General features: G+C 48.2%; 1 protein-coding gene across 10 annotated transcripts in view; it reads left to right on the forward strand.

Moving 5' to 3' along the window:
* Nucleotides 1-21001, forward strand: part of UNC80 (unc-80 subunit of NALCN channel complex) — a 184003-nt gene that overhangs the window by 55861 nt on the left and 107141 nt on the right. For 4 of the 10 annotated variants that reach the window (XM_075933916.2, XM_089779820.1, XM_089779822.1 and 1 more), the window contains exons 17-21: nucleotides 970-1139; nucleotides 2141-2242; nucleotides 12039-12253; nucleotides 13483-13589; nucleotides 15764-15920. In XM_075933916.2, the coding sequence (XP_075790031.2) occupies nucleotides 970-1139; nucleotides 2141-2242; nucleotides 12039-12253; nucleotides 13483-13589; nucleotides 15764-15920 (751 nt within the window). The remainder of the gene's footprint in view (nucleotides 1-969; nucleotides 1140-2140; nucleotides 2243-12038; nucleotides 12254-13482; nucleotides 13590-15763; nucleotides 15921-21001) is intronic. The other 6 variants (XM_089779824.1, XM_089779825.1, XM_089779826.1 and 3 more) reach the window with 3 other exon arrangements.

A 21001-nucleotide genomic window follows, 5' to 3' on the forward strand; every position in this document is an offset into this window, starting at 1 on the left:
GTTGAGTCCTTTGGAAAGGTCTCTCCCTGAAAGATAGGGATATCCTTTCCATACCAACTCCTCCCAGGGGCTACAGTTGTACATGCAAATGTACTGAAGTAAACAAAAATCTAACTGTGAGAGCTAGACTGGTAAATGTACGAATCGTTCCTCCCTATTGCCGTGACATAATCCATTGAAATAATTTAAAAAAATCTGAAATGCCAACAGGTTTCAAAGCATGGTGTGCAGTTTTGTGTCACTCTGCTTTTTTCACTAGGATTTGTCATGCATTTCAAGACGATAGGTTAGATGAATGAGATAACAGGAGTTTTCAGACTCTGAGTCATGGCTTTTAAGGACAAATCACTAGTTGGCTTGGAGATGCTTGGTTAACCTGCACCACTGCAGGTACAGGCAGTCCCAGCTCCCGTTGGCAATGGATTGCAGTTCCCAGCCCATGAGAGTAGCGGGAAGCAGTGCGGGCTGGGACACCACTTCCTGCAGTTCCCGTTAGCCAGGACCGGAGATTGCCAACGGGAGCTGCAATTGCCCATACCCCCTGGGATGAAAGAGAGTTCAAATCACCTTTGCAGCTCCCAGATCCTGGGATACAGAACCCCTGGTATACTTTTAAACTGCCGTAGTCAACTACAGAATATGCCCTCTATAACAATAATAACATGCTTATGGCTTATGATGGTTAATAGATCAACGTGAGGGATAGCTGCAACCTTTCCTTAGTTAAATTATTTCTCTTTAGAAAGGGAAACATTTGGCATTAACAAGAAATCATAAACCTGTAGGTATAGATCAAGTTAGAAAACAGCAGGTAAAATTACTAAGCCATGCAGTTCTTCATGAACTAGTGCGTCATGCTGGCTACATACAAAAAGAATATTTATTACCCTCCCTGCTTATATACCTACTGACGAGTAACGTAACTGACGAGTAACGTAACTTTCTCTCTCTGTGTTCTTTGTCATTCAGGGATTGTACTGTGACATCCGACAATTGGTCCAATTTATCAAAGAGGCTCATGGGAATGTTTTTAGAAGGGTGGCACTCAGCGCCCTTTTGGACAGTGCTGATAAGTTAATTCCAGGGAAGAAAACAGATGAAACAACTGAGCAGGAGCCGAAACCTCTGGGGAGCAAAAAGTTTGTGTCTGGGAGGGAATTGTGTCTGAATGATTTATATTCTGTACAACTTATTATGCTGAACACAAATGTAAGAAAGTCCAAAGGGTTGTTTGTTTTCATCTTGTTAGGACACGCTAGCACCTAGTGTGAGTGTGGTAGTGTCAGCAGCCACACTTAAAATTAATAAAGTGAGTGAGGCAGCTGTGGAAGTAGCCCATGAAAAACGTGCATCCCAACAGAAATAGCTGATATATAGGAGGTAGGATAGCAAAGCTGTGGAAATTCAGGGGGCAGAAAAAGGGGAGTAGGGGGGAGGTTGAGCGTGAAGGGATGATTGCAAATCCCTCACCTGCCTGGCCTAGTATTAGCATCAGTTGCTTGAGGTTCCAAGAGCTGTTTGTCAGAATGTCTAGGGAGCATGATACAAAAGAAGCCTAGTCCTGATACATTGCTTTATTAACATGAAATGCTGTCCTGTGATTGGGATGTGTCACATTAAAGAATACGTATGGATCCAAAAGGGAACTTCAAATGGAGTTAAATGCATTAGTCTCATGTAAGTGGGCAGCATCAGATTTGTTGCATGGTATTCTTGGTCTCCGAGACATGCAGACCACCATTGAACAAGAGTGACGATGCTTTCTGATGGTCAGGCTTCAAGGCACCTCACACTGAACACCCTCAAAATATAGCTTCCAAAAATGCTTTTAGCTTTTGTAAATAATTAGAGTCCTGCATGGGACTGGAACTGCATGGTCCCTCAGAACCTGTTGCCATAATAGTGGGAGCATGGTTTTTAAAAGCCCTACACAGGGCCCTAATCTTGGCCTTAATTCCCTGTGCCCGTACATTTCTGCTGTTGATATGTGCGTAGGCTGAAGGCTGTTATAATGGAGGCACACATCTAAATTTGATCTTCAAAAGCGCTGGATTCAGTGATCAGGGAACAACATTAGGTATACGAGATGCAAGATACGCCACCTGTTAGCTTTATTTGCCCATCTGTGTTGTCTTCATAGATCTGAGGTGGGAAGTGTTGTTATTGACAAAGGCCAAGCATCATCGGCTCCTGATGAATGTCGTAGTTACATCTCCAGCCGTCCTCAGCAGACACCAGAGCAGTAAGTAAATAAATGTGTTGTACCTCAGCAGTTCCCTTTGTGGTAGCAGCAGTCAGCTGCTCTTTTAGGCTTCCTCTTTGAGGGTGATACATGAAATGTATTGAGCATTTATTTAGCTGCTGCTGAACTTAAAGGTTATGTCCAACAATTGCCCATTTTCAATACCACCTAAAGGATAATGGCTTAAATTTGATTTCAGAGGAAGATTAAATTAAAACTGGTGCTACAGGCTATCACAAGAGGAAGGCAGCACAAAATAAAATTGCAACAAAATTTGTCAGTGCATTTTAACAGTGACAGAGCAAAATATAAAACATTTATTCGCACTACCACAGCAATTCCCTGTTCATGCGTCCCTGCTCCAAACATGATGCCAGGTGGTATCATGTAGCTCTCAATGTTCTTAGCTGTTGCTCCTGCAGGGAATGTCAAAATTACATTAGTAGGAAAGCTACATGCCCCTTAATTCATTCAATGGTCAGTTAATTTCCCACCCAGTTGGGTTGTTGTACTTGACTCAGCAGAGCTGCACCACCATCTTTCTTCTTATTATTATTATTATAATTTTGTAGTTGTATGTAATGCCTAGAGTTATAATCTGGGGACATATTGTGCTAGGTTTTATGTACATACATACTGGAAAGGTGACCTCTGCCCAAGGAACTTAGGGTATGTCTACACTACAAAGTTAGTTCGAACTAACAGACGTTAGTTCGAACTAACTTTCATAGGCGCTACACTAGCACTCCGCTAGTTCAAATTTAATTCGAACTAACGGAGCGCTTAGTTCGAACTAGGTAATCCTCATTCCACGAGGATTAAGCCTAGTTTGAATTTACTAGTTCAAATTAAGGGCTGTGTAGACCCTTAATTCGAACTAGTGGGAGGCTAGCCCTTCCCAGCTTGCCCTGGTGGCCACTCTGGCCAACACCAGGCAAACTCTACTGCCCCCCTCCCAGCCCCGGAGCCCTTAAAGGGCTACGGGCTGGCTACACAGTTTGTGCCAGTTGCAAGGCTGCCAGCAACCGTGCCAGCACACCCTGCACCTGACACCCATGAGCCAGCAACCCGATGCCACCCAGCCCTCCCACTCTTCCCGGGACCAGCCTGGTGGCTCCCAGGAGCCTGCCCGGGGCCGCAAGAGGCGGGCGCCCACGTGGTCTAGTGCGGAGTTCGTGGACCTCATCGATGTTTGGGGGGAAGCCTCCAATGTCCACGATCTCCGCACTAGCCACAGGAACGCGGCTGTCTATGGCTGCATGGCTGCCAGCCTGGCCGCCAGGGGCCACCAGCGCAGCCGGGAGCAGGTGCGCTGCAAAATCAAGGACCTGCGGCAGTCCTACTCCCGGGCCTGCCTGCCAGGGGCTGACCTGGAGGCGTGCCCCCACTTTCACGCCCTGGACCGCCTCCTGGGGGTCATGCCATCCCTGCCCCCTGGGACGTGATAGACCCCAGGGCAGAGGGACCGCTGCAAGAGACTGAGGAGCAGGAGGAGGAGGAGGGCTCCGAGAGCCAGGAGCCTGCCGGCAGCCTGCCCAGGACCCGGGACCCCCGAGGCACCCCGCAGAGCCACTCGCCTGTGTTGTCTGAGGCCGGGGAGGCATCCACATGTGAGTACCATCGTGCTCCCCTTATGTGTACGGGGGGCTGGGGCAAGAGGGAGCCCCGGGACCGTGCGCCTGGGCCTTGCCCACCACGGAGCAGCAGCTGGGGATCCTGCAGGGGCCCTGGCCTTGCAGAGGGGAGCTGGGTTTCACACACCTGGGCCCCTGGGGTAATTAACCGCTGTTCTTGTTGCACCACAGCCGCAGCACCTGGGACTACAGGGTGCACCACATCGCCTGCAGCAGCCGCCCGTGCCCGGGCCAGCAGGAGAGCCAGGAACCAAGAGGACTACCAGAGGTGGCACCACCAGTTCCTGGAGCAACAGATCCGTATCCAGGACCACTGGGTCCAGGAGGACCTGAGGCTGCACCGGAGGAGTTTGGAGGCCCTGGAGGAGCAGGGCCGTGCCCTGCGAGGCCACCTCCAGAGCCTGCTGGACCGTTTCCCAATTCCTCCTGCTCCTGCTCCTCCTCCCCCTGCTCCTCCTCCTGCTCCCGCTCCTGCTTCCTCCACACCCCCCGTCCCTCCTGCCCCATCCTCCACAACCATTCCCCACCAACGCCCCCGGACCCGCAGTGTTGCGAGCCGGGAGAGGCAGCCGGACCCCCACCACTGAGCTTTCCTTTCCCTTCCTCCCTTCCCTCCCCTTTCTGCTCCCTCGTCCTAGGTTTCCCTCTCCCACCCTTCTTCCTCCCTCCGCCCACCCCAGTTATGTAAAATAAAAAGACGTTTTTGTTTGAAAAACAGGTGTCTTTATTTGACAGTAGGTAGGGAGGGGAAAGGAGAAGGGGGGTAGGGTGGAAGAAGGCCCCAGTGGGGCATGCAAGGAAGAGGTCAGTCCTCCTCCTCCACCAGGAAGCTCTCCCGCAGGGCTTCCCGGATCCGGACGCCCCCCCGCTGGGCTTCCCGGATGGCGGCGGTGCGGGGCTGACTGTAGTGGCCAGCCATGCGGTCAGCCTCAGCCATCCAGGCTGGCAGGAAAGCCTCCCCCTTTCTCTCACATAAATTGTGGAGCACACAACATGCTGCCACCACGGGAGGGATGTTGTGCTCGGCCAGGTCCAGACGGGTGAGGAGGCATCGAAAGCGGGCTTTCAGTCGCCCGAAGGCCCCCTCCACCACGATGCGGGACCTGGTCAGCCTGGCATTGAAGGCCTGGCGGGAGGGATTGAGGTGCCCCGTGTACGGCTTCATCAGCCACGGCTGCAGTGGGTAGACGGCATCCCCCACCAGGCAGACGGGCATGTCCACGTCCCCGACCCTGATGTGGCGGTCGGGGAAGAAGGTCCCGTCCTGCAGCCGCTGGCACACGGAGGAGTTGCGGTACACCCGGGCGTCGTGTGCTCTGCCGGACCAGCCCACATTAATGTCCGTGAACTGTCCCTGGTGGTCACACACAGCCTGCAGGAGGATGGAGAAATACCCCTTGCGGTTGACGTACCGGGACGCCTGGTGTTCTGGGGCACGGATGGGAATGTGCGTCCCGTCGATGGTCCCCCCGCAGTTGGGGAAGCCGAGGGCGCCGAATCCCCAGATGACAGTGTCCGGGTCGGCGAGGCGGACCACCCTGCGGAGCAGCACCCGGTTGATGGCCTTGACCACCTGCGGAGAGAGACACAGCAAAGCGCCAATCAGTGGGGCGCCCAGGTGACTGGGAGCGTTCGTGCCCTGGCAGTGCCCCGCGCCCCACTCCCGGAAGCAACCCCCCTGGCGGCGTGTAGTACGGCCGGGACAGACCGACCCCTCCGGTGCAGGGCGCTTTCGCCTCCTCCCGCCCCCCCTTTGTCCCTGGGGCGGCCCATCCCCTCCTTGCAGCCCCCCCTCCACCCCCAGCGCAGTGGCCAATGATTGCCATACCTGCATGAGCACCACTCCGACGGTGGATCTCCCCACGCCGAACTGGTTCCCGACGGATCGGTAGCTGTCCGGTGTGGAGAGCTTCCAGAGGGCGATGGCCACCCGCTTCTGGAGGGGGATGGCGGGCCTCATGCGAGTGTCCCTTCTGTGCAGAGCAGGGGAGAGCCACTCGCAGAGCTCCAGGAAGGTGTCCCTCCTCATCCTGAAGTTCTGGGTCCACTGTTGGCCTTCCCAGTGCTCCAGGACGATGCGGTCCCACCAGTCGCTGCTGGTGTCCGGACGCCAGATGCGGCGGGGCACGCCGGTGCCAGGGCGCCGGCGCGGCTCCTCCACGGCCCCCAGGGCGGCCAGGCAGAGAGGCAGGGGGCTGACGTGCACCAGGTGGTGCCAGGCAGCCTCGATCCATTGGTGGCAGGCTTGCAGCAGCAAGTCCAGAAAGTGCACCAGAAGGCTCCATGTTGCCACCTGCGGCGGCGTCTCCAAAGGGAAGCACCAACACAGACGGGCACAGAGACCAACGCTTTGCTGCCCTCGGCGAGGTTGGCAAGCAAGCAGGAAAAGCTGAGAACCGGCTGTCCGGGGGGGTCCCTTTAAGCACGAGCCTCAGATAGCCTCAGACAGCAGCCACACAAAGCAACTACTGACCTGATGCCCTGCCAGAACTGGTTTCAGCCACCCTTAAATGCGCCCCTGCGTCCAATCAGTGTGGACGCGCTAGTTCGAATTAGCAAAATGCTAATTTGAACTAGTTTTTAGTTCTAGATGCGTTAGTTCGAATTAGCTTAGTTCGAATTAACTAATTCGAACCAAGTTAGTTCGAATTAGCGCTGTAGTGTAGATGTACCCTTACAGTGTAAAAATAAGTAAAATTGCTGAAATTTCTGAAGAGAACCCTCCCGTTTCTGTATCTGCATCTTCATCTTTTTTTGAAGATAGTGGAGATGTGTGAAGATGAGTGTCTTTAGAAAAGATAGTAGAATTTACCTATATCACTTTTTCTCTGAAGACCTAACAGATCTTTTGAAGCTATTCATATCCTGTGGTGGGACAACAGGCCCCAGCTGAGATATTTCTCTGTCTTTCTCGCAATCTTTCCTCCTCGTCCTCCTCCTCCTCATCATCTACTTGAATCTGCAAAGGATCATCTCTTTTTCCATGCAAATGATTATGTAATCACAACATACGAACATAAGAATGACTGTACTGGGTAAGACCAAAGGTCCATCTAGCCCAGTATCCTGTCTGCCGACAGTGGCCAGCACCAGGTGCCCCAGAGAGGGTGGACCGAAGACAGTGATCAAACAATTTGTTTCCTGCCATCCCTCTCCAGCCTCTGACAAACAGAGGCCAAGGACACCATTTTATCCCCTGGCTAATAGCCTTTTATGGACCTAACCTCCATGAAATTATCTAGCTTCTCTTTAAACTCTATTATAGTCTTAGCTTTCACAACCTCCTCTGGCAAGGAGTTCCACAGGTTGACTACACACTGTGTGAAGAAGAACTTTCTTTTATTAGTTTTAAACCTGCTACCCATTAACAAGGGCAACATTATGGCTTCATTGCGAGATCAAATGGGAGATGGATTGTGAAGGAACCCAGCTGTGGTTTAAGGGGAAATAGCATTTTCTAGTTAACAAGTGTGGTAAGAGTAGTTAAATAAAACAAATGAATGGTGAATTGATTTATGCTTTTAGTCTGATTTAGCTGGAGGTTTTGCCCTGTCTGAAGGTCATGAGCAAATCAGGGCTCTTGAAAAATCTCATATTGCTAGAAGTGTTTCAACTCAGCTAGTTTTTGTGGTGTTCTAGTTTTATTCTTTACTCTTAGAAACCTGTCATAGAAGACTAATATGTGGCCTGAGAGGTTTTCTGTAGGCATTGCTTTCCCATTGATAGTTAAATCATCATGCCGCATGCCCTGGGAGACTGATAACCCACATGTTTAGATGACATGCTGGTGGTGAGGTAAAACTTTTCCTACCATTCCAAGTAGTGGGCTGGGAAAGATTAAAAACTGTGGGCCAAGAGACATCACAGATGGGGCACATTACATTGCCTGCACTAGGGTGGAATGCTGTACTCTGGAAGTGGACTTATGCCAGAGGTTATGTTGGATGCAGCGTAGGTTTAGTACATAAAAGCCCTGCCAGGAGATGCATTAAGTCAACTCTCTCCCAACGAGTTTAGCCACTTCCTTTCCCTGGCTAACACTGCCCAGCTTTTGATACATTTTGGGCTCAAATGCGTCTTCTTGCAGTTAGGATTGTGAGCATCTTCTATGGATAGTCCCCCATGAAGGACCCAGTAGCCTGGTTTATGCTGGTAAGCAAGAACCAAAGTAGATAATTCCCCTACATCCATAGGATCTTTTAATAGCACTGATATAAGTGCAGTTACAATACAGGGCTCAGCAATAGACTAGTTTTTCTTCAGCATTGTAAGCAGAGGTGGGTCAAGACTAGTATACTGGGTCTGAACCCATCTGAGCTGGGAGATGCTCAGATCAAGATTTTTGGGTCAAGGTTTCTGCCTCATTTCTAAACATTCTCTGCAGTTCTGACTCGATCAGAGATGGACGAGGCAGCTTGTGTATATTTTGTGCAATAGATTTACAACTAAGATGTGGGTGCTGAGGTCACTATTTCAGTATTGCTTGTGCTCTCAAATAGTGGAAAGATAGCAGCAGGAATACAGAAGGTCACCCTTAGAAACATTTCAGTTGCCTGCGGGTTTGCCTACATGGAGACTTACAAGAAAATTAATACAACTTATCTAAACCTATTAATTTTAAGTGGATTAGTTAACGTGGATCAGTTCCTACATGTGCTGTTCTTCCAAATTAAAATGGCTTTAATTTGGTTTAACTAAATTCACTTTGGCAGGGATTCAGATTTACTTTCCTGGAAGTTCCAGTGTGGGCAAGCCTGCAAAAAGCTACATAATTTATTTCAATATTTGCAGTATTCCCTATATCAAGTCTAGAGAAGTATAGGGAATATTGCAAATAATGAGGGGAAATAATTAGATTGTTAAATCAAAATTAGACCATGTTTTAAGGGTGATTATTGTATGTGCACTGCTCTGTTATGTGTATCAAGGTCGTTCTTTGTTCAAACTTTCTGTAGCAAAAGATTTATTGAGATAAAGGCTTAAACAGTAAACCAATTAAATAGAGGTTGACATTGAGATCTGAATGTTGTAGTTAGTTCTTTTGCCCACCCTTTTTATGCCTCCCAAGTCTGTATTCTCCTGGGGCATGTCTACTTTGCGTAGCTGAAGTTGAAATAGCTTTATTAGACTTTTGGCACTGTCTGCACAGCAGGAAGTCGAAGAAAGAACACTCTTCCTTCAATTTCCCTTACTCCTTGTGAAATCAGAGTTACAGGAGTTGGAGTAAGAAGTCCTTCAGCTCGCCATTACTTCGAAATAATGGCTTACCATGTAGACGCTCTCATTGTTATTTCAGAACAACTAAAATCCAGAATACGGAAAAGAGAAAAGTCAAGAAAGGGTTGGTTTATACTGGACTGAATAGACTGAATACTAGAGATATTAAAATTATTTTTGTGAATGTGTAACCACTGAAAATTTCAGCAGTTACACATTTACACATGAGGGGAATGGGAGCTGGCTCCCTGCATGTACCGGCTCCCACCTGCCATCCCACCTGCACTGCTGCCTCTTATACAGAGGCAGCAGCGCGGGGTGGGGGCGACAGTCAGCTCGGTGGAAGCCTGTACACATGGGGAGCCAGCTTGAAAACTGTCTCCCCACATGCACTGGCTCCTGCCTCTTCTGCCTCCAGCAGCAGGGGAGAGTTTGAGTGTAACCATGAGGGTTAACTAAAGAGCCCAGGCTCATCGGTTAACTGTGCGCATGGGTACACGCTCACATCCCTACTGACTACTAAGCTTTCTGAATCCTTTCTCCGATAATCCAATTGCAAAGAAAACAGAAAATGCGACTCTCCAGAGAAAAATTAAAATTAGCCTTTCTGCAAACCACCTTGCCACAGAATGTTGGGGTCTCAGAATGTGATGTCACAATTCAAAAAGGTTGCTAAGAACTATGGTTTCATATAGTTTCACTCTGTATTGAAATCATTATTTTAATATACAAAAGCTTTATAAGAGAGAGAGAGTCTTCAAAAGCATTAGTCCTATGCTTTAGTGGTCACTTTGACCAAAGAGAGGAATGATTCTTTAGCATAATGACAGAAAATCAGAATGACTTTTTAGATTGTTAACTCTCCAGGGTAAAAATTGTCTTCCTTATGCAATCCTGAAAACACTCTGGGTATGTCTACACTACAGCACTAATTCGAACTAACTTAATTCGAATTAGTTAATTCGAACTAAGCTAATTCGAACTAGTGCATCTAGACCTAAAAACTAGTTCGAATTAGCATTTTGCTAATTCGAACTAGCATGTCCACATTGAGTGGACACTGAACCGAGGTTAAGAATGGCTGGAAGCAGTGCCAGCAGGGAATCAGATTAGGACTTGGAGTGTGGAGCTGCTGCCTCAGGCTAGCCGAGGGCTGTGCTTAAAGGGACCCGACCCCCACCCTGGACAGACAGTTCTCAGGGGTTCCCCGCTTGCAAAGCAGTCCTGGCTAGCAGTGCCCTGAGTGCCCATACTCGGCACATCACAGCATTTGGCCATCGGCCCGGCTGCACTTGCCGCAGGCTGCCATCCAGGAGGAGGGATTAATCGGGAGGCTGCAGGAGAGCTTCCACCCCAAGGAGCCTGCAGAGCCATCCCAGACCTCCCCATCGGGGCTCGTGCCCCATTCCTCCCTCACCTCCTTCCACTTACCCCTCCCTGGCCCCCCTTCCTGATGTACAAAATAAAGGACACATGTTCAAAAATAGAAACTCTCTTTATTGAACAAAACTCAGGGAGACTGGGAAAAGGAGGTGGGAGAGGGGAAGAGAGAGGTTGGGAGAGGGGAGGGCAACTAAAATGATCAGGGGTTTGAAACAGGTCCCATATGAAGAGAGGCTAAAGAGACTGGGACTTTTGAGCTTAGAAAAGAGGAGACTGAAGGGGGATATGATAGAGGTCTATAAAAGCATGAGTGGTGTGGAGAGGGTGCATAAAGAAAAGTTCTTCATTAGTTCCCATAATAGAAGGACTAGAGGACACCAAATGAAATGAATGGGTAGCAGGCTTCAAACTAATAACAGACAGTTCTTCTTCACAAAGCAAATAGCCAACCTGTGGAACTCCTTGCTGCAGGAGTCTGTGAAGGCTAGAACTATAACAGAGTTTAAAAAGAAGTGAGATAAATTCATGGAGGTTGGGTACATGGAGTACTATTAGCCGGGGGGTAGAAATGGTGTCCCTGGCCTCTGTTAGTGGAAGGCTGGAGATGGATGGCACGAGACGAATGGCTTGGTCATTGTCTTCGGTCCATCCCCTCCAGGGTACCTAGTGTCGGCCGCTGTCGACAGACAGGCTACTGGGCTAGATGGACCTTTGGTCTGACCCAGTACGGCCATTCTTATGTTCTAAGCTCAGGGCTCAGGGTCGGGGTGTCTCACTGGACCACCCCATTTTAATGCCAACCTGCTCCTGGGTGGCCAGGCTGGCAGCTATCCTGCCCTAGACGGCCACTTTCCTGTGCCTAGTGCGGAGGTTGTGGATGAGGTCCACGATCTCTGCGCTAGCCCAGGCGGGTGCCCGCCTCTTGTGGACCTGGGCAGGCTCCTGAGAACCGCCAGCCTGGTCCCGGGAAGAGGGGGAGGGCTGGGTGGCAGCAGGTGGCTGGCTCGTGCCATGCCAGGTGCAGGGACTGCTGGCTGGGTGCTGGCAGGCTTGCACCTGGAACGGGCACCGTAGCCAGCCCGTGCCCCTTTAAGGGCTCCGGGGCCGGGAGGGGGGCATACGAGTTTCCTTGGTGGTGCCCAAAGTGGCCACCAGGGAACGCTAGGGAGGGCTAGCCTCCCACTAGTTCGAATTAAGTGTTTACACAGCGCTTAATTCGAACTACTTAATTCGAACTAGGCGTTAGTCCTTGTAGAATGAGGTTTACCTAGTTCAAATTAAGCGCACCGCTAGTTCGAATTAAGTTCGAACTTGTGGTTTCTATGTGTAGCGCCTATCAAAGTTAATTCGAACTAACGTCTGTTAGTTCGAATTAACTTTGTAGTGTAGATATACTCTCTCTGACAAGAAATTACATCAAGAAGAATACATTTACATTTTTAGAGTAACAAGTGCCAAGGAACAAAGAGAGGTAAAAGAAGAGGAGAAACTTGTTCAAATGTGCTTAGCAGCATACAAACCACAGTGAGGAATTGTTACCTTTGTGTTGGGTTCTCTTTCAGCGATGAACAGATGCAAGGGGCAGTTCTGGGACGCAAAGACTTCTGGCGGAAGATGTTCAAGTCACAGAGTGCAGCAAGTGATACCAGCAGCCAGTCAGAGCAGGACACATCTGAGTGCACCACTGCTCACTCTGGAACAACCACCGACAGGCGCTCCCGCTCCCGTTCTCGACGGATCTCGCTCCGAAAGAAACTCAAACTCCCCATAGGTAAATGTATGTCCCTTTATTATATTATACTACATGTGCAAAGATAATAGATCTGTTCTGTGTGTGTGTGTGTGTGTGTTGGATATTGTATTGCAAAGACATGTAGAATCTGAGTGCCTTTCAATCTTCAGTATATTTATTCTCATTGCAGACTTCTTGAAGTAGGGAAGTGCTGTTATCTTCATTTTACAGGCGTGCCCAAGGGCCACACAGGAGAGACAGTGTTGGAACAGGGACTTTAATCCAGTGCTCCCAAATTCTAAACTAGAACCATCACTGGACCTTCCTTCCTCTCTAAGGGTATGTCTACACTACAAAGTTAATTCGAACTAACAGACGTTAGTTCGAATTAACTTTGATAGGCGCTACACATGCAAACCGCTAGTTCGAACTTAATTCGAACTAGCGGTGCGCTTAATTCGAACTAGGTAAACCTCATTCTACAAGGACTAATGCCTAGTTCGAATTAAGCAGTTCAAATTAAGGGCTGTGTAGCCACTTAATTTGAACTAGTGGGAGGCTAGCCCTCCCCAGCTTTCCCTGGTGACCACTCTGGGCACCACCAGGGAAACTCTTCTGCCCCCCGAGTGCTGTGATGTGCCAAGTGTGGGCACTCAGGGCACTCCAAGCCAGGACTGCTTTGCAAGCGGAGCACCCCTGAGAACTGTCTGTCCAGGGTGGGGGTCGGGTCCCTTTAAGCACAGCCCTCGGCTAGCCTGAGACAGCAGCTCCACACTCCAAGTCCTAATCTGATGCCCTGCTGGCACTGCTTCCGGCCATCCTTAACCTCAGTTCAGAGTCCACTCAGTGTGGACATGCTAGTTCGAGTTAGCAAAACGCTAATTCGAACTAGTTTTTAAGTCTAGATGCGCTAATTCGAATTAGCTTAGTTCGAATTAACTTATTCGAACTAAGTTAGTTCGAATTAGTGCTGTAGTGTAGACATACCCTAAGAGAAGCTTACTAAGCAGACTTCAGTAAGAAAGGAAGAATGAATATCGTTTCTTACTGACTCTTCCTGATATTTCAACTTTTACCATCCGAAAACTCAGCCTCACATGTTGAGAATTAAACTATGATCTTTGATGCATGTAGCAAGAACAATCCTCATCCTTCACCCGTTTCTCATGTCACAGTATGATTGGTTCAGTGCTGTAGAGAAATAAGTCTGTATTACTAATATATGCAGCTTGGAGCAATTTCAGATTTGTCCTGACTGGCTTTATCTGCATCAGGGAACTGGCTGAAACGTTCTTCCCTGTCTGGGCTGGCCGACGGGGTGGAAGACCTCCTGGATATCAGCTCTGTAGATCGTCTGTCTTTCATCAGGCAGAGTTCCAAGGTAAATGTATCATTTCAGATTAGTAGAAAAGATAAAGGGTTAGGATCTGGCTACGTCATAGCAGGGATGTTAAATTGTGTTTAATCAGCTAATTGAGTAGACCACGGGGGGGGGGGGGGGGATGCAGAGCTGCAGTGGGGTTAGCTCCTGGCCCTGGGAACTAACCCTGCTGTGGCTCTGTGTTTTAGATATATTAAGGCTCTCAGGTTCTTAATACATTTAAAAGGCAGAGGCGTAGCAGAGGGACTGGGCGCGAGCTGGGAATCCGCTGTCCCGGCTTGCTCCCAGTCCCCCCTGCTGCGTCCCTATCTTTTAAATGTATTGAGAACCTGGCAGCTCTTAAAACATTTAAAAAGCAGAGGCGCGGCATCTGGGACTGGGCCCGAGCTGGGAATCTATTGATTTCTGGCTTACATCTGGTTCCCCCGCTCTGCCTCTGCCTCCCTGCCCCCTCTTCCCCGAGACAGTGCTGGGGGTAACCAGCTTTTAAGCCAGCTCCCCCCAGCACCAGCTCCTGCTCCCCCCTAGCTGCCTCTCTCTGATAGAGGCAGAAAGGTGGGGGGAAGCGACTAGTCGACTACCCGATAAGCATATGTTTATTGGGTAGTCACTCACATCCATACTTCATAGATCACTTCAGGTCCCAGAGAAAATACTGTGATCAGCATGCATATTGCACCTGATGGGACCCATGGACAAAACCCTTATCAGCTGGGACTTTCAGTAAAGTGCCCACAGTGGTACAGCTCTGTATCTGCGAAAGCTAGGAGGCATCTGTCTTTCCATATTTAGGAACATATCTAATCCTTCTCCTCTAGCCAAGATATTATGCTGAACACTGGGAGGGAGGACATTCTTCCCCTGGGCTATGGAGTGGTAGCACAGCTGCTCCTTGGAAGCTGTTCTGAATGAAAGTCTTTGGTTCTTTAATCCTAGCATTCATCAACCCCAACCCTCACGGAAGTGAAAAGCCAGCGAACCCACCCAGTGGTGGGAATCACCCACTCTCCTCCCTGCCCTGCATGCTTCCATGCACAGAGACCCAGTGAAGCTACCCTCTGTGCCCTATCAGGTTGCTCTCCCTTGTGCAGACCTCCTAAATCCGGCTCCATCCCAAAATCTAGCCAGCATAAGCCCACCAGGGTGGAGGCAGCAGGATTTGTCCCTTAAACATAAAGTAAGACTGGTGCTCCCTCAAGGAAAAAGGTTAAAAGTCTCAGGTGACTTTTCCTCTTCCTTTGAGAAGAGGGAGGAGCAGAGTGGAGAAAGTCCATAATTGGACAGTAATGATTCTCCTTCAGTGTTTTTCTAAGTGGTGTGTGGTGCTGTAGTATAGGACACACTAGAAATTCACTTGAAAAGCAACTTTGGAAAAATCAGGGAACTCCTGAAAGCAGTTTTGTGAGGATGCATGTGATTTGGAAGGCTAAGAGTGGTGAGGCAGTTTGATAGAGTCAATAAGGGTGGCAGCAAAATGGTGTTACTGTAGCAATGAAAAGGGGGAACGTGCATGTAATAACTGTCATATCCAGTAGCATCTAAGGATGTGAACAGGGCTGGAAGCAGGAGCCCTTTGAGCTAGGGGCTGCTTCAGCTGGGCTGGAGCAGTCCCCCTCCTGGAATCCCACTTACTCGGTTAACCAGTTAAACGTTAGATTAACCTAATGTTTAACTGGTTGAGTGGCTAATCGGAATTTTACATCCCTAATAGCATCTTAAGATTTCCTTCTGGAGAAGAGAACTGGGTTAAATGTGCACCATGCTTCATTTTTGTCATAGGCTATCTAGGGATTTGCCATCGTGCCTTCTTTAGCCCTCCATATAAACAGTGTCACAGGAATGAAGTGTCAATATAATTACCTTATCGTTTCTCGTACTAATTCTTTTCAAGGAGGTATGTAGGTCCTCTGAATATACTTAATGTATTTTACTAGTTGATCATACTAGTTCTTCCCTCAGTCATATGTGGATGAAATCTGTGTGAAAGAAGGGGAATTGTTACCTAGACACTTTATAGAATATCTTCAGCTGGTGCAAAGGGGCACAGTTCCAGATGTGTTGCTATAGTAATGCATCACACCACTGCCTGTCCTTACGTATGGCATTGCTAAGGCAAAGTTGGTAGAGAAATCATAGCACATCAGAACATGAATCTTATGTCCTCACTTGTTCAGGTGAAATTCACTAGTGCAGTGAAGCTGTCAGAAGGTGGACCAGGAGCTGGCCTGGAGAATGGGCGAGATGAAGAGGAGAATTTCTTCAAGCGTCTTGGTAAATGGCGTATCTGCCGAAGATACCCATCCAAGCTTCATCACACAGAAGAAAAAGATGGTTAGAAATGAGGGTTTTCTTTCTTTCTTTCTTTCTTTCTTTCTTTCTTTCTTTCTTTCTTTCTTTCTTTCTTTCTTTCTTTCTTTCTTTCTTTCAAAAATTTTTGGCAAATGTGGAGAACATGGAAATAAAAAATCAAATATTTTCAAATTAAAGTAATATAACATTTGGACTTTTAAAAAATAAAGTCAAATTAAACCGAATCAGCGCACTTGAAAATGTTATATTTACTTCAAAAACAAAGATTTAGTCCAAAAGAGGGTGTGTGAATCTTTCATTTCATAATTATTATCAGCTCTTTTGTCCAGTTTGTGACCATATAACAATTTTAGCAAGATTCGGCACCAATGGAATGGAAAACTCTATATAAACCTTGTTTTAATTATCTCTTTTCTTCTGTGTTTGCATGTCTAATGTCTGCGTACTATTCGCTAAAGAGATGCTGTCCCCTTTTCTCAACAAAAGAAATAGTTATAATAATATTTGATCCTAATGCAATTTTTAAAGCAGTGATGTTTGTCTGAAGAGTGCTTTAATAAGAGGATATTATATTTTCAAGTATCATGCAGTCATCCAAACTCAGTTCCGAAACCTGATCGTTGTTACCAAGGAGACAAACCTTGTATCTTGACATTCTATTATGTCTGTTTTAAAAACACACACAAAGAGTTTGAGTCCCCTCCTCCATTGCTTAGGCTATTTTTATGGTATATTCCATTCTCTGACATGACGTTTGACATGATCTGATGTTATACCATGGCTGTACATGCTCATTTTGCCATCATAGGTACAGGCTTGCACGGGAATCACAAAGTCGGGAATAGCAGTATCAACCAAGTAGGAGTATGTCTTTCTAATCTTAGCTTCATACAGAAAGTGATAAGGCCTGAATTTTGATCTCACTAACACCACGGAAGCATTTCTGACTTCCAGGGAGTGACCATGCTCCTAATTCGCACCAGTGTAAATGAGATCAGGACCAGGGTCTTGTCATCAAAGATGTCACCGCTTGCTATAAATAACATCTTTGCATCTCCACCCAAACCCTAAGTCAGTAAGAAAGTATCCAGTGTGACAACGCTCCTCCTTAACCTGAGTGAGTCCTGTACTCTCAGGCCGATGACTTGCCTCAGAGACTCATGGCAGCCCTCAGTTTAGACACTGGCTTCCTGTTTGTTGAGCTCATCTCATCATCGGCAAGCATGGGGGGAAAGAGGGGAACCAAACTTCATAGTCTCTGTGGCCCCTGCCAGTGGTAATGGGCAAGACAAACCCCAAAGCCAGTCTCTTCCTAGTACTGAAATGGGCAGATTTGGTTCCCCAGGGTTAGCCCCTGGTATGTCGCCACCGCTATATTTATCTACACCTCCACAGGAACAGGCAGTTGCATTTCCCGTTGGCTGTGGATCATTGTTCTCAGCCAATAGGAGCTTCAGGAAGTGGTGCCCTGATCTGTGCCTCTTCCTGGAGCTCCCACGGCCCGGAATAGTGATCCATAGCCAATAGGAGCTGCAAACATCTCATCCCTGTGGACAAGCAGCTCTCTCTTTAGGACAGGCACTGATTTCCACTAACCAAGCAAATCCTCAGCTAGTGAAAATCAAACTATCTCCATGGAAGCAAAGAGAGATGTGCTAGTTTACCCAGCTGAGGATCTGCCCCATTAGCTGCTGGCAACTTGTTTGCCTTTGGGGATGGAAAGGAATCCGTTTCTGGATGAATAACAATGCCGACTCCTCCTGCTCTCATTGACCTGAATGAGATGGCCAGGCTGGGTAGGATTGGTGTCCCTGGCCTCTGTTTGTCAGAGGCTGGAAATGGGCGACAGGGGAGGGATCACTGGATGATTCCCTGTTCTGTTCACTCCCTCTGGGGCACCTGGCATTGCCCACTGTCAGCAGACCGGATACTGGGCTGGACGGACCATTGGTCTGACCCACTATGGCCGTTCTTATGTTCTTAATGATAAAATTTCCATTCACTTCAGTGGGAGCAGGATGAAGTCCCAGAACAGTAGGGTAGGTCGGGTTTTTCAAACTCTGGCTTGTGGCTTGCAAGGGCAAGCCAGTCGCTGGACATGAGGCACTTTGTTTCCCTGTGCCTCCGCAGGGATGGGCGATCACGGAGCCTGTTGGCTGTGGTCACCATTGCCGGCCAAAGGTTGTTGCGGGAAGTGGTGTGGTCCGGGACCTCTGGGTTAGGTGATCAGACTATAGAAAGAACCCAAAACAGATTGGTGGTTAATGTCCCCCTCCTTTTCTTTCTCCTTGTCCCCCTCACTAGCAAAATGTAGCCCAGAGATAAGACTGCAGGCCAGGCCCTTCTGTGAGGGGGCAAAGAGAGAAGTTGGCCAAGAGTCCGGGGCTGGGGCTCTTGGCTGCCACCGCTACTACTGTAGCAGCAGCAGCAGGAGCCCCGGGCCCTTTAAATTGCCACAGGAGTGTGGCACCGTGTGCTCTGGGCCATGCCAATGGGTGGGGGTTGCCTTGCTCTGGGTGGCACTGAGGGCTGGCTGGCCTCTTCAGCTCGAGGCTCTGCCCCTTCCAGGAGCGTGGAGCCTCCCCCCCTCCCCCTCCACACACACCTTGCCCAGGACCCGTGGAGACCCAAAAATCAAGAATGAGATCCTCACCCTACCCTGACCCTTTTATGCCAGTTAGAAGGACTCTCAAAGCCCTGTTTGTGTCCGGGGGATTTCCCCCTGTACAGGTCATGAGCTAGTCATAGAGTTGTCTCTCCAGGACCCCCTCAGAAGCCCCAGGAAAGGTGAAGGGCTGGGGGCTGGAAGGTACATTACCAGGGCGGGACCAGAAGAGGCAGGACTTTGGAGAGTCTGTTCAGTATTTCCACCCTTAGAGAAGACCAGGGAGGAGACCACAACTGAAACTGGGCCGCAGACGTGTCTGAATTATACTGATGGCTGTGGCTCAGCCCAAAATTAGGAGAGCACAAAGGTGGCTTAAAGCATTCCTACCTGCACCTTGCACTAGGGCAGTGAATTTCTGTATTGTACAGCTTAGAGGCGCAGCACGTATTATGACTCTGAGAGACTGGTGAGACGAGTTTAATGGGAAATCGTTTTTGTCTATAGCCCAAACAAGATAATGTGATAGGATGGGCATTTTATTAGGTTAAAAATGCCAGGTAGTTAGGAAACAAAGGCATTGGAAGAAAAGGCAGGAATGGTCACTCACTGATACAAGCATCCTCTTTGTTTCTTTTCTTTTCTCATTTGGATTAAATCTGTCCCAAGATAAAAATGTTTTATTGTTGGGCTCTGCATACCTTAGCTGGATATAGGATAGCCACATACATTCATTCATACAAGACGTTTTAAACTTGATTCATCTTTGTTTGCATGGTTGGGCTTAATAGTTTCTATTCTTAGTAGTATCTATTCTGGGCCTGTCACTGTACTATCTAAGGGTACGTCTAGACTACAGGCTTCTGTCGACAGAAGTTTTGTCGACAGATACTGTCGACAAAACTTCTGTCGACAAAGAGCATCTAGACTACATTGAGTTCTGTTGACAAAGCAAGCTGCTTTGTCGACATGGTAGTGTAGACGCAAAGGAAAGTTTACATGCAATAACACCTTCTGTCGACAGAAACTCTGTTGACAGAAGGCGTTATGCCTCGTAAAATGAGGTTTACCAGCATCGACAAAACTGCTGAGTTCTGTCGACGTTATGTCGACAGAACTCAGTGGTAGTGTGGACGCAGGTATAGTTTTGTCGACAAAAGTCCACTTTTGTCGACAAAACCCTGTAGTCTAGATACACCCTATGTGTGTCCAAGGTAAATCTTAATGGCAAGGTCCCTTAATGGACTTGGAGTTTTCTGCTTTTCTCCTCTCCCTAAGTAAAGAACATCCTTCAAAGATGGTATCCTTTGTCTGCTAAGAGCCGTGTTAGAAATCACATCTACACTGCAGGGCAAAAGTTGAATAAAAATACACAACTTCAGCTACGTCAATTGCGTAGCTGAAGTTGAAATAACTTAATTCGGCAGTTGGCGCTGTCTGCACAGCAGGAAGTCGAAGGAAGAGTGTTCTTCCTTCAGCTTCCCTTACTCCTCGTGAAATGAAGGTTGCAGGAGTTGAAGTAAGAAATCCTCCATTTCAACATGATTTCAAAATAATGGCTTGCTGTGTAGATGTGCAGCACTGCTATGTAGAAGTACCTTTAGAGTCCTTAGCCTGAAGTTCTAAATTGCTTTATTATTGAACATTCTGTAAGATTTCTCAATAGTGAAAGGTTCTTCCTTACACCTGTAATTCAAGGAATCATAGACTCATAGAACTGGAAGAGATCTCAGAAGGTCATCAAGTCCAGCCCCCTGCCCAAGGCAGGACCAATCCCAACTCAATCAACCCAGCCAGGGCTTTGTCAGGCTGAGACTTAAACACCTCTAGGGATGGAGACTCCACCACCTCCCTAGGGAACCCATTCCAGTGCTTCACCACCCTCCTAGTCAAATAGTTTTTCCTGATAGCCAAGCTAGACCTTCCCCACAGTAACTTGAGACCATTGCTCCTTGTTCTGCCATCAGTCACCACTGAGAACAGCCTTTCTCCATCCTCTTTGGAACCTCCCTTCAGGAAGTTGAAGGCTGCTATCAATTCCCGCCCCCCTCCCCCCCCCACACACACTCTTTTCTTCTGCAGACTAAACAAACCCAAATCCCTCAGTCTATCCTCATAGGTCATGTGCTCCAGCCCCCTAATCATTTTGGTCGCCCTCCGCCGGACCCTCTCCAATGCATCCACATCCTTTCTATAGTGGGGGGCCCAGAACTAGACACAGTACTCCAGGTGTGGCCTCACCAGAGCCGAATAAAGGGGAATAATCACTTCCCTAGATCTGCTGGCAATGCTCCTCCTAATGCACCCTAATATGCCATTAGCCTTCTTGGCTACAAGGGCACACTGTTGACTCACATCCAGCTTCGCATCCAATGTAATCCCCAGATCCTTTTCTGCAGAGCTGCTACTTAGTCAGTTGGTCCCCAGCAATGCTTGGAATTTTTCTGTCCCAAGTGCAGGACTCTGCACTTGTCCTTGTTGAACTTCATCAGATTTC

Source organism: Pelodiscus sinensis, chromosome 7 (genome assembly GCF_052426305.1).
Source record: "Pelodiscus sinensis isolate ZL-2025 chromosome 7, ASM5242630v1, whole genome shotgun sequence".
Taxonomy (NCBI): domain Eukaryota; kingdom Metazoa; phylum Chordata; order Testudines; family Trionychidae; genus Pelodiscus; species Pelodiscus sinensis.